Genomic DNA, 16,885 nt, shown 5'->3' with positions numbered 1-16,885 from the left:
ACCCTCTCAGAATATTTTAAAAGCTGAGCCTGCTGCACCAGGCTGTTCAGCTGCAGGGAACTTGGCCCAAGACATCCAAGCAGATTAAGTGAGATAAAGCGCTGCCCTGGCTCTTTGCTATTCTGGTACGCCGGGAAGGACGGAGAGGTCTGTGCCCTGCCCTGTGCCGGGGCTGCTGAGGACAGGCTGCGGGGAGGAGGACGGGGCAAGGGCAGGGAACGCTCCCCCGGGCCATCCGGGCTGTTCCCCCACAAATTTCCCACCGCAAGCTGCTGCGCGTACCCCCGGTGCGGATGAGGGTGCTGGGAGCTGTCAGCTACACCACCGCGTCAGAAAAAACGATGCAGTCTTTCTGGCAATGCGAAGGGCTGTGAAACCCTACCGAGGGGAGGCTTCTGCGGCTGCGCTACACCCCACCGCTGGCAGCCTCTCCAGGGCAGCCAGAAGCACCGCGTCCCCCGCGCTGCACAGAGCCCCTGCCCGTGCTCCCGCATCTCCGGCCACGTTTGTCCGGGCGACAGGCGAGGCGGGTGGGGAGGGGGGCAGCGGGTTTGCAAAGCAGCCAGAACGGGCGTTGCACCGGAGCCGGAGAAGAAAAGGACCTGCAAAACGCGGGCCTGACCTTTGCTTCTCTGCCGGTGCTGCGCGCAGAGCTCCGAGGCAAACGAGTCCTGCGGCCGATGCCGTGCCAGGAGGGGTTTGTGCAGCTTGGAACTTTTCCTTATATTTCATATATCACAACTGATTTATTTTTAAATAACCAGGGTTTGAACGTTGTATCATTTTCTAGAACACAAGCTAATCTTTACCGAACTGTCGTACCCAACAAGGTTAAATAACTCAGTAGTTAACTGTAGGGTGGGTAATTTACATGCAAGTTGATTGGAGTCTACTGTAATTTAGTCCTTTTCAGCTTGCTTTACTGCTACTGTCACGTTAACGAGTGCTGACAGTACACAGTACATTATGGCTAAATAATCCCAGAAGTTGGCAAATATAAATGCTCTCCTTAGACAGGAAATTCTTTGATAATGAAAGGTAATTTGGGGAGAATGGGTTTCTTTAAAACAGATATAAATTTAAGGGAAAAAGAGTGATATTTTCATAAAGAGGGTTAAAAAATAATTCCTAACATAGCTGTGTAACCCTCACTAGTGCAAGCAAATGGATGTTACCTCAGGAAAAAAAAAAAGAGAAAAAAAAAAAGAAAAATCCTATGCCTAATAAAATTATCACTAGAGACATGGAACCAAAAATCTTACTTGCTTAAACCAGTTGTGTGAAGTTATTTCTAGTGTATGGCAGCTTCTAATTATCGCCAAGTGGTGACATCATGTGCTGGTCCATTGGAGAGCTGTTGGCTGATTAATTACTGTGCTATATTCAGAGAGTGAATTTCAGTATCTTTAGGTTTGGTTTTAAATTAACTTTTTAAAGTGTTTATGTTTACCATCTGGTTTTGCTCATATATATGGTCTTGGCCCAAGATTACACAAGTTTAACCAATTTGAGAATGTTACTTTAGAGGGGGAGAGGGGTGTTGCTCTGTGTTTTTCAGAGTTCAGTTGGTGTAGTTTTGGGTGTGGGGAAATGTTGTCCCCAAAATACTTTTTTTTCCAGTTAATTCAATTCTATCTGGTAAAGTTCAGAGAGGTTTTTTCACCCCATCTCACTGCTCAATCATTTCTGAATCGATTAGCTACTATTCAGACAGAAATGTGCTTTCCTGGAAATAAACTAACCTCCTGCAAATTAAAATATAAAATAAAAAATAAAATGCAACCAAGTCTCCTGCTCAGTTTTATGTCAAACTGAAAGTTTGATTTCTGCATAATAACATAATTGTGTTCAGCGCAACTTCCTCTTCTAATGGCATTACACCAAGGAGTAATGACTTAATGGCAGATGTTGCTTCCTTGTTCCTCTCTCAACCTGGAGGACACGACAAAGAGCGAAAGAGAGGGGAGGAAGACAAACGACAGAGCAGGCAGTCTCTAATGATGTGCAGCCCGAAGCTTTCACTGACTTTGGTGCAGGAAACTGCATTTCCTAGGAAAACACAGAGCCAAAGAAAAGCCATTAACTCCAGGCCCGTGCCAGCGCAGGCTTGTTTCTGATGTTGGCTTTGCTCTCACCCACCCGGCCCCGCTCTCTCGGTAAGGGAGAGGGTGAGCCCCGCGTGCTGCGGAGCACCCAGGCAGCACCCTGGGAACCCGCACCTACAGCCTGCACCTCCTCATCCGCGTGCCCTTAGGACAGAAGGGGACTAAGGGCAGGCGCTATTTTAACAGCAAGGAAATCATACGCGCTTGGTCTTGTATGAGGGAGGCATCGTCCTTACCACGGCGCTCTGCATAGGTCGCTGATAACCGGTGGGTCGGTAGTGGAGCCTCTCGACCCACTCCGTGTGAATGTCCCCCAGGTACAGCTCCTCCACCAGCCGGCTCCCGCTCTGCTGCGGCTGCAGCAAGGGCTGGTAATGCTTCTCCACCCGCACCAGGCTCAGCTCGTGCATGGCGAAGCCCAAGGCGGCGGTGCAGTCGCGCTCGGTCTTGGCGCTCAGCAGTTCGTAGAGGGCTCCGGGAGCCCAGGTGCGCCCCGGGGGCAGGAACCCCCTGCAGCCCTCGCCAGAGGTCTGGTTGATCCAGGCAGCCACCTCCCGCATGGCTTTCTGGCTGTGGAAAACGATGCCGACTTTGTGGAGGTGGTAGTCTGCCTCGGTGGCCCCGCGGGTGATCCAGGAGGCCTGGCGCAGACGGAGTTTGCCCTTGATGACCAGCGAGTAAGAGGGATCGTGGCAGGAGGGGTCCCAGTAGTAGAACTGGTAAGCCTTGAAGAGGCGGTTGGCGTAGAAGAGGTAGGATCGGGTGAGGAACTCGGGTCCCGGCCGCACCTCGCACCTGGGGAGCAAGGCAGTCCTGAGCCAACCATGGCCGGGGAGGGGGGACGGGGTGAAATCCCTCCCTGGGGCACCCGGGGGGCGAGAGGTGAGGGGCGAGCATGGGTGGGAGCAGCATCGTGGGCAGGAGCCCCCCACACCCGGTGGCCACCCTTGGGTGATCTGAAGATCTGGGCATCTGTTACCAAAATGCGATGGTGCCGGATAGAGTATCTCGCAGGTTGTGCCACATGCCCAGGGAGGGGGGCTGGGGGCTGGGGGGGGTCAAGGCTGCTCTGCCCGTTTGAGCGGGGTGTGCTCATCAGCTGCACCCTAACGGGGGACAGAGGCAGGAGGCAATAAGGCGGCTCGGGGGGGAGCGGGGGGGACCTCAGGGGGGGACCTCAGGCCTCCCTCCGGCCGGGACTGGGTGCTGGGGGGGGGGCAGACAGAAGGACAGGCTTGCTTTCCGTTGTCGCTCAGCTATTTGCTCTCTCCGTGCCGCCAAGTCCCGCCCGGCAGCACCGGCTGGGGGGGGGCGGACAGGAGCAGTGCAGAGGGGCTGGGGCGGGGGGTTTGGGGGGCGTTCCCGGGGGGATTTGGGGGGGGGGTCCCGAGTTTGGGGTGGATTCCCGAGTTCGGGGTGCGTTCCCGGGGCGGGGGTGCCTTACCCTGTGGAGACCCAGCGCCCCTCCAGGCGGGGCGGCAGCCGCGCCGCGATCCTGGCGCCGTCCTGCAGGTGGCGGAGCTGCTGCCGGCACCGCGGCTCCCAGCGCAGCTGCGGCTCCGCGGCCGCGCAGGCTGCGGGGGGGGAGAGGGGAGAGGGGAGAGGGGAGAGGGGAGAGGGGAGAGGGGAGGGGCCGTCAGCACCGCGGGGCAGCGCAGAGGTCGCTCCCGCTCCACCGCAGCCAGACGCCCGCCCCGCGCTGCGGATCTCCCCCCCCCCCCCACCCGCCCCCGGCAGCCCCGGAGCCCTGCGCGGCTCGGCGGTGGGGCGGGGGCTGGGGGGCCCGCTGGGGGCTGCCTGGGGGCTCCGCACCCGCTGTCGGGGGGTTACGCGCCCCAGCGAACCCCCGGCGGGGGGGGGGGGGGAGCTGCGCCTGCGGGGGGCTGCGGTCCGCGCTGGGAGGGCTGCGGAGGTCTGGCGGTACCTACAGGTACAGCTCGGATCCTGCCAAGAACCCGGCACTTGCGTTTCTTGACTGCTTCACCGACACAGGAACGTTTCAAACTCCATTGCCTAGAAAAACTCCTCTGGCTGCATTAACCAGAAGAGCTAGCTAGAGAATGAAACCCCCAGAAGGGTTAGCGAAGCAGCAAGCTGTTAGTTAAGGACACAGAGGTTTTATTTTACTGTTTTCCAACTTGAATCTCATCTGAATCCAACTATTTTTTAGATGAAATCTTCAAATAAAACTGAGTGCTCTTTGTTCGTGTTCTCTCTCCCTCTCAAGCTATTGTTGAAGCAGTAACTGAAACAGGGAATTACAGCATGGGAACATTACCCTCGCCTGTCGCCCGCCATAAGGACAGTAATTCTGTCACTTACCTCATTTCCCATAACAACGGATGTTATTGGCTTAGGGAATGTGTGAACACTCAGCTAAATCCTGAAGACCTTTGCATGCACATATATATGTACGTATATTCCTATATGTTATTCACTGTTGACTTAAGCAAACTTCTGTTGCACTCATCATGAGTTTGCTTCAGTAAGAAACTTGGGATTTGCCTCTTTCTAACACCACAAAATGAGCTTTCAGTGCAGCTCCTCCTGCAACCCCACGGATTTTCTGCTGTGGCACGGCTGCCCGGTCTGGCAGAGCCTGGTCCCTCGCTGGGTGCTGCTCAGCCCAGCCCAGGGCTGCCTGGGGTTTGTGAGCCCAGCCGGGGTTCGCTCGCTCTAGCTGTACTTTGCAATCTGCCCAGTAGCGTGCTGGGGATTTTCCAGCCAACTTTCATTCACTGCGTACCAATGGTTAGGACACAGGTTGCTTTCCGGCCTGCCTACCAGCTGTAAAGAAAGATCTAACATGTATGTCTTACCTTCCCAGAGTGAGGATGCTCAACGTTTGCACACTCTGCGCCTCAGTCAAGGAGATCCAGATCCAGAGTCACAACCGCTCCTCTTAGTCCCTGCGTGCCATATACGTACTTCTGTATAACCTGAACCATCCCGTGATCTCTATAGGGGGATTTGCCCAAACCAGACGCTTCACTGGGAAGAGAAATCCAAGCCATCTGCCTGCACCTGAGAGAAGTGACAGCTGAGACCACGAAGGGCCCAAGCCCAGCTTGGAGAGTGCAATCATCTTCCGAACAAGAAGCGTTTGCAGATGAAGCTGGCGCTTACGGATCTGCCAAAAGCCATGGACAAGACTACGAGCTGCTGAGCAACGTCAGCAAAATTCCCTGGCTCACGAGCTCAGGATATAACACAAATATAAACACTCAGGGTGAGATTCACAGCTGGGGTCTAACAGGGAGGCTCTCCCAATTCCCACAGCCAATTTATTCCGAGACAGGAGCCTCTCATCCCTGGTATCAACACATCCTACACGCGCCCAGGGTTAAATCCCTGTTACAAATCCTCAGCATCCAAGTTTGCCACAAATACAAGCCCTAGACCAAGTCCAATGGAAACTCGGTAATTAAATGTTTGCTGTGCAAGTCAGGGACTCCTGATCATGTGGCAAAGCAGAGAGATTTCCACTCAAATACTATTTTATTACTCATCTAGTAATATATAACGGAAGACTTATGTCTGATGGACAAATTCAGTCACTTCACTATGGCACTGCCATTTGCAAAGGTCTTACACATCACAGTAACAGGGTCCTTGAAATGTATTTGTGTAGATTTAAGCACGCAAACCCTGAAACTACCACAAAGGGAATAAACACAAGGCGAGCGAAGCCCCCAGCGAAGCAGGAGAGCAATAACAGAAGCAGCCTACCTACCTAAAGGCCAGTGAAACCAGCCTCGGATTTTCTGTTACCTCACTGTGCACTGGAGTGCATAAACTAGCTGGAAAGACGCATTATTAGTGTTAAGGGCTCTTTTTTGGAGCAGACTCACAGTTGTACTGTTTTTATCATCTTTAAGGGCTGGACGTGGCGAGCAGGCATAGCCAGCTCCTTCACAATTGCTTGCACTAGTGCTTTCTAAAAAGCAGTTCCTGTGAGTCCTCATATGAAAAGGGGAAAATACGGGATGACAAACCCCTTTGCTGTTAGTTAAACCTTGAATTTGGCAGCTGCAGCATCCACGCAGGCTGCCCCGTGGGTGCCCAGTTAGCAGAGCCCATTAGGAGTTGGGGCTCTGCGTCCCTGTCCCGGTTCTGCCACGACTTTGCTCTGTGGTCTCGGGCAAATTTACTCCGGTGGGCTCCTTACTCCTGTGTCTTTTTTTACTCATCTGCAAAATATGCCAAGTTTCATCTGACTGACCTATCAAGAGGCCTAATTACTGGCAAAGCTTTTGGAGAGCCTTCAGTACAAGGATAGTCCAAACTGACTTACGCTTAAAACAAACGTGAAATCATTATCCTAGACAATACAGTAAGCTAAAAAATAACTGTATTAATTAGAGGTAATGGACTATAAGGGTCCAATTTGCTCTTGCTCATAACCACAGACAGGCTCTAGCGGTATCGGTGCAGCCTATAGCTATACCAAAATACCAGCACAGAATATGGCCCCATCCTCAGCTCAGAAACTGTGCTCTGTGTGTGTTTATTGCAGCAGAAGCTTCAATATTTGACTAAACCCTTATTGCTACTTTTGGCAGAAACACTAAAAGTCTACATTGTTTGAGAGCACAGACACTTTGGCAAAGCGATCACTACATTTTGACACATTCAATAGAAAGGGAATTTTTATAATCGGGATCAAACTGCATGGGAAAAAAAAAAATAAAAAGCCCCCAGAATGTAAATATTTGACATGATGGGAATTCCTGGGGATTTTGTCTTACTTAACTGTACACAAGACTCCAAGCTGGATGCACCCTCAAACCAAAAGCTATTGGCTTGTGTCCAAATTTTGTGGCTGCTTTTCTCTCTCAAATACTCCAGCCCAGCCCCACCAGATCCAAACATCCTTTCAAACTGGAAAAGTTCAGTTCCAGACCTAAAATCTGTAGTTAGGGCACATCTCTCTTCCAAACCCAGCATAAAGTGGCTGTCACTCATATGTCACTCTGTTACTCAGCCCCTGGTGAAAGCACATCAGAGCAGCTCCTCTCTCCATCTTAAGAGAGACAAAAATTAACTGCTTTATAGACTTCTTGGGCAGGGGGAGGGAAGGAATTATTCACAATTCATCTTCAAGACAAAAATACTCATTCATAGGAAAATCTAAAAAAAAAAAAATAAAAATCCCCAACTGTGATCTCTTCCACTCTCTCGTTATCCCATCTGTCTGTATCGATTAACCACAAGCGTTTCCAGAGAGCTCCTCAGTACAGCAGCTAGACAAAACAGTATCTTTTTCCAGCTTTCCGGTGCGTGCTGCATCCAAAGTACTGGCCCAAAGTCTCCGAGCAATGGGGCTGCACGAGCACTCAGGCAGTTGGGAATGCCAGTAACCGGGAACAGCGGCTCATCACTGCAATCAGCAGAAACTGGATCAAGCCTTGAGACAACAGCAGTAGCAAATACTGACCAACTTATTTGTATAAGCGACTTTCAGAAAAATCAGGCCCACAGCATCAAATGATAGAAAGGCAGAGCTGGAAATTCTTTGCAAAGTAAATTGTTGGTAAAATTAAGACGAAAGATTCCTAAGCAATGGCCAAGCCTGAAAATGAGAGCCTGCCAGTGGGGTTGTGCTACATAACTGCTGTACGCTCGATTCCGACCCACTTCTCACTTTTAAAGGAAAAAAATACCAACCAGGACAGAAATACTGTAATATGCCTTCTTGGAAACAAATCTTGTTTGTGTTCCTCCAAGCAGATTGACTTTGGAAAAAAGCAAAGTTGAGTCACACATCTGTTTCTTTATAAATGGAGGAGAAAATGCATACATTACAGTTTGCACCAAATTAGTTACTGTAGATCAACTCTTCTCCAGAGCTAGATTGCTTAATCTGTTACATGTTATGGCCTCCTATGGCCAGAATTTATTATTCCCATTTATAATTCTAATGTCTCAGTTAGTCACCCATTCACAGGGATAAGATCAGTGCCTGAAGTCATGGAGCATTACACATTTCTTCATTTAGAGATGACATAAAACCGTTGATATTTTCTGAGGAATGTTCAGACTGGGATGAAAGGGACGATAAGAAATATATCAATATATTCTGCATAAGCGAATTACACTTATCCACACAGACTTCATTAACAGAGCAAAATAGTCTTTCTTTAGCATTTTTCTCTCCTGAGACCACGCAGAATGGATTTTGGTTTAGCCACTAAAGGAATAAGAATTCTTTTAAAAGCAAAGAAAATGTTTGTATTTAGCAAATCAATTTTTCTTGCATTTGTGTGGAGATTAAGTTAGTGGTGTTTTTAATTCACTCAGAATAAGGCATTCCCAAGAGAACAATTCTGTGGGAAGAGATCCATTTTATATTATAATATTATAAAGTTGTAAAACTTAAATACAACCCACTGGGGGTGGAAAACTGTATCCCAACAGAACTTTGCATTTTGCCTATCTGCAAACTGAACCCAGTTCAGGACAGGACTTAAGCACACGCTTAAGTCTAATTGGTTTCAGTGAAACTTAAGCATGTGCTTGAAATTAAGCCATGCATGAGCATTTTTCCTGATTAGTAATGCCTCCCTGAGTGGAAGCCAGAATGTGGTCAAGTGGTTGAGGGAGGATGCCAGCGCTTTCACTGGAGTACTGTTTGGCTTCTGGAAAAGTATTTCTATTATTCATCCCTTCTCTTATTTGTCGGTAAAAAGGGTATAATTACGTAGAGCTGTTTCACCAGTCTGATGGTCAGTTCATGCTCTTTGTAAAACGCTTCAAATTTACTAGATGTTTCTCAGTTATTCTTTTAAGGATGGCAGAATAAATGTATTACATGTTTGCTATCATCGCAGAGCATCACCTTGAGCTTCCTGCGCACAACAGAGCATCATCGTATATGAAATTCTGCAGATCCTAAGCGGGAAGTCAGCCAACTCAAAATTGCCAAGAAGCTCAGGATTTTGGAGACATTTTCAAAACACACTTTCAACACCTTGGCAAACAGGTTCAGACACCGTATTCTATGGCTTTAGCCTAGCTTTATTCTGAGGTTGTGATCATTGCCTAATTTGTCTCATGTCCACAATTAAAATAGTGAAGTATTTGTGGTGAGTTGAATGAAAGTTTTTGAGGCACTAGAGAAGTAAATATTTTGCTCTTGGAATCCTGGAATCATTTATTTCTCCTGTAAGTGTCATGCCCAGCGATAGATGGCAAGACAGATGGAATTTGTGATAGGAAAGGGGAGAAGGGAGAAGGTATTCTCTCCTGCACCTCAAAGATCTTTTTCAGTATAATCTACATTTAAATAAAACGGCTTCTTAAAATTGCCCTCTCTAGCCATTTACCCCAAAGAAGAAAACCAGGCCTAACACCATAAATGGGTTTGCAGGGCTTGAGCCCAGGTCCACAGGAAAGATCCCATGATTGCACCAACACAGCACCAGCACCTTATTCAGAAAACGCCCGTCCCCATAAACTGACAGTAAACGCTCCATGTGCAGAACAAAGGGATACAAAGGAGAAACGGGATACGGGATATTCTCAAATGGAATGACCTAAGCAAGACATGCAAGAGTTGTCATAGAGGAGTTCAGCGGTGCGAGGAGAAAGAAAAGCACTAGAGGTGGATGTGAGTACATCTTCCCAAGACATCTCCGACAGTTAATGTTAATCAAAACGCCACGCTTTCCAGTTACACAACAGCTTTACTCACCACACACTGACAGATACAAGAGTCATTTCACTGCGTGTTTCTTCCTCCCACCTCCCGGGAGATACTGCGCAGACTCAGAAAGGGGAGTCGCATGATTTTTCCACAGCTAAATCGGTCAATGTCAAAAGATTCACTGGAGAACAGCTGAGCAATTCCACATGGCCCAACGGCCCCGGTTGGTCCAACCACTGTGGTCGGCTCAGCGGTAGCCGGCCCTTAGCCCGGAGCGCTGTCCTGATGCCAGCCCCGCGGTGGGCGGCCCAGCCGGGGCGTCCAGGAGAGCGGGCCAGAGTGCTGAGAACGGGGTCCTGCTCTGAGCCGCAATCAGAAATCACACGGCTGCCCTGCAGCGATTCACTGCCTCCACACAAACGTACAGGACAGAGTCTGGAGGAAGAGGGATGGTTTATCAGGAGAGGTAAGAACTAACAGGGTAATTACTAAGTGCTTTCTTTTTTTTAGCATCGGCCAAGCACTGAAAAAAGCAAACGGGTTCAGACTATGGTAACACATCGTGACTTGTGTTAAACTCTGATCAGTATTGCCACAGAAGTTTGGCACAGAGAAATACATAACCAAAAAGCAAAAGAAACAGAAGGAAAGAAGGGCAATGCTAGAGCTTTTTTCCTTGAACACTGGTGAAAATTTAAATTTTAATTTGGTGACATAGGTGAGACCATAGTAAGATGATCTCTAATCTCTGAGTACCTAGACAGTGAGAGATTGGTGAGAACACATGGAGGAAAGCATTTATTTTCAAAACCAAAAGCAAACCAACTCAGTCCAAGGCCAAACAGTACCCCAGGGGTACAACGGTATTCTGACCAGAATTCATATTCTTAACAAATTGGAAATGTTACTTCTATCTTCCTCAATTTAGATGAGATGATAGAAACTCATTAGAAAATACAGCACATGGGTTTGAAATTAATGGCACACCGTCATTTCGAATGTATGGAGTACCCATGCAGTTTTGGCAATTCCCTTGAAGCCCTGCTCAGACACTTTATTAGTGGCTGTTGTGGCCATTTTTAATAGTGATGGCTAAGCATATTTCTTCCCAGAGTGCTTTGAAGAGCGGAACCAGTAATCAGGCCATGGCTTGGCCATAAAATGCCAGCCTCATTTCGAATGTCTAAATCACTCACATGGACCATAAGCACAGAGAGGACCACCCACCACATATTATTAACATAAATATAGCGTTTACCCAAAGCAAAATGAGCAACTGGCACTGGCGGGAGTCGAGAGTAGAACAACAAAAAATGATTAGGGGGTGGGAAGGATTGAGTTACGAAGCAAGATTAAAAGAGCAGAGTACATGTAGCCTGGCTGAGTGACGGCTGGGGCAAGATGGACATGATAACAGCCTATAAATATTCACAAAGCATAAACACCAAGGAAGGGAAGGAATTCCTTGCAGTGAATAAAGAGGTTCTGTTGGGAGTGAATGAAGAGAGGAAAAAATGTGGCTTGTATATCAGGGTGAACTTCTTGAGGCACAATCTAGTAGGCAGCGCGAGTCCACTTGCTTGGCAGGATTTTGAGGGATTGAACAAAGCATTAGTACAGCAGGGAATAACCCGCTCTTGGCAGGGATACTCTGAGTGGCCTTTCACTCTCCCACTGCCATGGAGCCGTCCCAGTTCCCTGCTCCCACGGGAGACAGCTGCTCTCCTGTGTAAGCACATTGTTCGCCATCCTCCCCATCGAAATCGCTGCCTGGCCTCCACGAGACTAGAAATACGGGCCAGATGTACAAAGGCATTTAGGTGCGTAATGGCATAAGCGACTGCAATCAGTACTAAACTGCTGGACACAGCTGGGAATCCCAGTAGGTCCCTGCAATGTCAAGTACTCACTGCTGAAAATCTAAGTCCAGGAAATTAGATTATAAACCCACTAAAGCAAGAACGATCCTTTTGTTCTCTACTTATTTAGCACCTAACACAACAGGATTCTTGGATGCTGTTTATAGTAATAAAAATGGGATCTAATAGGATCTAATAGTGTGAGGCTACTGGGCTCCTGCGAAGCCAAGGATGAGAAGGGCATTCAAAAGCAGTCATAGCGGAGGGGATCCTTGGGAAAAAAAGCTCTGCAGAAAGGTGGTAAACTGATACATAGCTCACACCAGAAATAAGCACATGTGTTTAACTTAGAATCACAAGTGACCACAGAAAAAGGTTACTTGTTCAGCTGAAGCACAGAATTAAAGTTACTTCTAACATGTGTTTTGGGGTCTGGGTGTGGTTTCTAGATAGCCTGAAATTTCAGTCTACTGTTTTGCCTGTCAACATTAGCCAAGTTTTGATGTGTTCCAGTTCTCTTAAACACTGTCGACAGATGCTAAAATCAAAGCTGACATTCAACCTATGTGCTGCATAATCGAATAACGGGACTCGTGCTACTCAACACTAACAAAACTTAAGAGCTTTTCTGCAGCAAAACTTTGCTGCCATTTATATTTTCATCCATCTTTTCCAGGGAGTCTAATTTGGAAAGTGACTTTTTTAAAGCTTCTCTGAAAAGCTTTAAAAATAAAGTGTCATTGTATTTTTGTATCAACAGGGGAGAAGAGACAGTTAAAAGCCATAACCTGCCAGTGTCCAGCACTTGTGGATTATAGTAAGAGTGTGAACAAGGTGAATCCAATTGTCTCAGTGGGGAGCTTGGTGTATACATTAATCTTTGAGTACGGGGTGAAAGCCCACTTCGAAAGATCCCTGTCTTTGACTCAGGCAAGGCCAAAATGTCACACGTTTGTCAGTGTTTCTTATTAACCCAGCAGAAACCATGGGGGACTTTTTCACTCATCGACCGGACGGATACACTCACGTTTAAAGCATTATTTTAAAAACTAAGCTGAAGCAAATCTCTTCAAACACTCAGTGGTGAGACCTCTCCTGTTGATTTATGTACCATCACACCAGTTGTAAGTCGAGAGCTGTTGTTGCACTGATTCAAATGTCTGTCTAACAGGGCCACAGGAGCTGAGCTTCATTGCGGCATTCTCAGTTTCAGCTGAATTCAAACCGTAATGATTTAATAAGCTATTCACTGAAAATGAGAAAACATCAGTATGAAAGACATGATTATCACACCATCACCCTGCTAAAACTCAAAAATAATGATGGATTTCAACCCTCTTATCACTTAACACTCTGGAGCTTTGGCATTTCAAATAGACATCAGAGTTTCTTTCCTAATATACAGAATCAGAACTTTCCTAGTTTTGCATTTTAGAGCATGAGACCTTTTAACTCCTTAAAGAAAAAAAATAACCCACAGATTGCAGATTACTAACCTCTTACACAATTTAAACTAGGTAGAGAAGGAGCTGTTCTATGAATCACTTTCAGTTTCTGGCAGCGCTCTTAGCCTACAGAAGAAGGGTTACACATTAAAATTCTAACATTCTCACTGTCAGCTTCTTGGTATAATTATATCTGAGATGCACCACCTTAAAATCATGAAGTTAGGTATTCTCTTTTTTCATAGCTTTATCTTCCTTGGCAAATAAGTAAGAAAACCAAAGGAATTGTGTAACAGCATTGTATAGGTGCTTCCTAATTTTGAGGCTGATTTTAGCAGTGATTGCATCTCATCCATGAAAGCGTTGTCTTTACAGATGACATATGTTATGTTGTCGGGAAACACAGGATCCCACTGAAAGCAGAATCTCTGTCCAAACTTTGTTCTGCCAGATGCAGCCTCCCCTAGCATTGGATTCCAGCTTTGGTTTTCTTCACAGCGATTTCTGGCTTTTGAAAATCTCCTTACTCAACAATTTGTGCTTGTGGGGAAAATATAGAAACCACACGATATTTTTTTTCACTTGTGCTTTTTTTACATCTTAGCCCTGTTTTTTATCTATATCTATATACTTTGAAACATGGCTAACCTATAATTATCAAAAAAACAAATAGAGTCATATCACACGATCTGGCATAATACATATTTATTGATTTTTTGGCAAGCTTGAGAAATGAAGAATAAAAACCACCAACTTGGTAAAAATAAATTAACTAAGTAAACATTGCCCAAATAAATATTTGAACCAAAGGCAATGATGTTAATTTAATAGTAAGTACATATATATGCATGTGGAAATACACGCACACATACCTATACTGAATGTACTACTATCATTTATGGGATTCTCTTCCTAATCTCATAATTGAATGCAACTGCTGATCTTATCTTACCTCAACACTGTAATTTTCAAACTTAAAAATAAACATTGAAAGCAAGAATAGATCTTTTATGTTAAAACCGTGTAGGAGAAGCTGCACATGAAAAATATCAGCGTGGTGTTATTGGAATGTGAAGACTTTAATGAAAGCTTAGGTAAAACTCAGCAAGTCTCTGGGGACATTTCCAGGAATGAGTGATTCTTTTCTGGAGGAGACTCTAAAATCAGATCCAGTTACCTAAGTAAAGTGCTTTTTCAACTAATTATGCATTGGTGTCATGCTCATGCTGATGTTCAGTTTTATGCAAAATACAGAATGCCAGTCTTGCTCACCGTGAAGTCACTGGCAAACCTGGCTTTGATTTTAATGAGTTCTGGATCTGACTTAGCTGTTTAAGTTTATGTTTTAAGGTCCAGCTTCTGTTCTTACCGAAATCAATGGAAGTTCTCTCACTGACATCAGATCAAAGAAGCACAGGGTTTAAATTAGATTGGACTAAAATAAATTGTATGAGGATTTAAGAAAGAAGTATTCTAATCAGACTTAACTGAGTAATCTTACATAACACAGTAGAACAGATCTCTGAGCGCAGCAACTTGAGCTAATAAATAGAGAAGGAGAATACATATTTCCCAACCTGTTAAGCCTTATCTTTGGGGAACAACATATGACAAAGACTCCACATAAGGAGAACAGAAAAGTAACCCTAGAGAATTACCATGCTTAGAGATTTCTTTCTGTAGTCTGGTCCGTTACACTTCATGCAAATCATGTCCAATAGCTGTCACTACACAATTCTTTTGCAACGATCACTAAACACAGCCCTGAGCTGGAGAGACAGTCACTATGATATTTTGCTGCCCCAAACCCTCAGATGAGTTAACTAAGTAGTAGAAAGGAAGCAAGCAGCAGGAAAGCCAGGTGTCTGGATTTCCAGTGTCCAGACTGCACTGGGGCCTCGGGGGCACCCTCCCACCCTCCCTTTCACCTACCCCTTCTGTTCAGGGGTGCACAGTCTCAACAAAGGGTCTCCCTTGCATTTCCTAGGAAAATACTCTGTCCAAGGATGAAGGAGCCTCCTTCAGGCTCTGCTCCTTGTCGTAAACAGAAATCATTTTGCTTTTTTTCACAGCACAGTTGTCTTTGTTCTCCCATATGGTCTCTTAAGCAGAACCTTTTCTTCTGAAATTGCTCCAAGAACTGTGGGGTTGAAAGACGCCTTTCTGAAAGGGAACCGGCAAAGATGCAGCCTGCGCTGCTCTGAGGGTCTGTCTGTGCAGCTGGGGCTCAGTGGCATGTCCCTGGAGCAGGAGACTGCTTGGGAAGTTGTCCACTGCTGGGGCAGGTGCTGGATCCTCCCAGGGGTAATTCGCAGTGAAACACCACTGAGAATCGTGTCTGAGCCCTTCCTGGATCTAAACTCGGCTCAAGTGCCCACCGTGCTCCGCGCTCCGGACAGGAGCAAGCTGCAATGGCCCAGGGGCAGCCTAACAGGATTTCGGTGGGCGGGGAGGGACACTGCGACCCCCACCACTCTGGGAGCCTCCAGTGGGAGGCAGAGGTTGAGCCCCAGCCCAGCACCGCCCTGAGCAGCTCAGCACCGGACCTCCTGCCCTTCTGGCATCTCCACACGCCGCTCAGAGCGGGGGACGGGAAAGGCTTCAGGGAAGTCCCCCGGCGGCGGGGGCTGTCCCCCTCCCCGGCCCCATAGCTGAGCAGCATCCCGGGGCTCCGGGCTCCCTCCGGGGCTCTCCCTGCCCGTGCCCTCCCCAGGGAAACGGCGGTAGATGGTGCAGGGCTGCGCGGAGCACTCCGGGGGACGCTGCCCTGGCTCCTCCGCGGACCCTCCGGCCGGACACCGCGGGTGCGCACGGCGAAGAAACCCCCCCCGGGCCGGGCGGGCATCCGAAGAGAGAGCCGGGCAGGGGGCGAGCGAGCGGAGCCCCGGGCGTTAGGTGCCTCCTGCCCCGCCGCCAGCACGCCCGGGGGCGGCAGGGACACCCCAGGGGACCCCCGTCCCAGAGCCGGCCCCGCGGAGAGCCGCCTTGCAACTTCCTTGCGCCCTGCTTGCAGTCTTCTCGCACCCTCTTCGCACACTCCTTGCAGTCCTCTTGTACACTCCTTGCCGCTTCTTTGCACCCTCTTTGCAATCTCCTTGCACTCCCCTTATAGCTTTCCCGCATCCTCCTTGCCATTTCGTTGCGCTCTCCTTGCACCTTCTTTGCACACTTCTTGCACACTCCTTGCTATTTCTTTGCACTCTCCATACAATCTCCTTGCACCCTAACTCCTTGCACCCTCCTAGCAATCCCCTGCCTCCTCCTGCCCCTTCGCAGCGCCCGGGGGAAGAGGGAGGTGGCGGGGAGCCCCCCGAAGGGACGACCCCGACTCCGGCACGCGCCCCCCCTCCCCTCCACCCGGCCCGGAATGGCAGCGGCCGCCGGTGCCACCTACCTACGAGCAGCCCGGCGAGCCACCAGCACCGGACCATGGTGGCCGCTCTGTTTCCTCGCTGAGCCGGCGGCAGGAGAGGTGCGATCGCCGCCGGTGCCCGCGGAGCTCAGCGGGGCGCGGCGCCCGGCGGCGCAGCCATGGGCCGCCCTCGGCGCTGCGGTGCCCGCGGCGGCGGGACCCTGGCTTCAACCCGCCGGCGGGAGGCTAAGCGCGGCGGGGCAGGCTCCGGAGCAGTTCCTCTGCTCAGCCCCAAGCCTTGCAAAGGCAGAAAAAAAAATATATATATATTTTAAAAAAACCCACCACAACCCAGCCCGCCTTCGCTGTGGAGCGCGTCCCCCCGACTGCTGATAGCTTTAATGGAGCTTGGCAGCCACAGGTTCAAGTTGCCAGAAGAGGTGGAGACTCCGCCGCCTGCGCCCCACATGCGGCCGCGC

At 48.5% G+C, this 16,885-nt stretch overlaps 1 protein-coding gene across 1 annotated transcript in view; it reads right to left on the bottom strand.

Annotated features, from left to right (window-relative positions):
* Nucleotides 1–16,885, bottom strand: part of APCDD1L (APC down-regulated 1 like) — a 26,648-nt gene extending 9,763 nt beyond the window's left edge. Inside the window, exons 1-3 of the mRNA XM_075768255.1 lie at nucleotides 16,449–16,885; nucleotides 3,550–3,679; nucleotides 2,342–2,900 (exon numbers count right to left, since the gene is read on the bottom strand). Of these exons, the coding sequence (XP_075624370.1) occupies nucleotides 2,342–2,900; nucleotides 3,550–3,679; nucleotides 16,449–16,485 (726 nt within the window). The 5' untranslated portion in view covers nucleotides 16,486–16,885. The remainder of the gene's footprint in view (nucleotides 1–2,341; nucleotides 2,901–3,549; nucleotides 3,680–16,448) is intronic.

The sequence above is a fragment of the Balearica regulorum genome, chromosome 16 (genome assembly GCF_011004875.1).
Source record: "Balearica regulorum gibbericeps isolate bBalReg1 chromosome 16, bBalReg1.pri, whole genome shotgun sequence".
Taxonomy (NCBI): domain Eukaryota; kingdom Metazoa; phylum Chordata; class Aves; order Gruiformes; family Gruidae; genus Balearica; species Balearica regulorum.
This window is presented reverse-complemented; position numbering and strand designations above follow the sequence as displayed.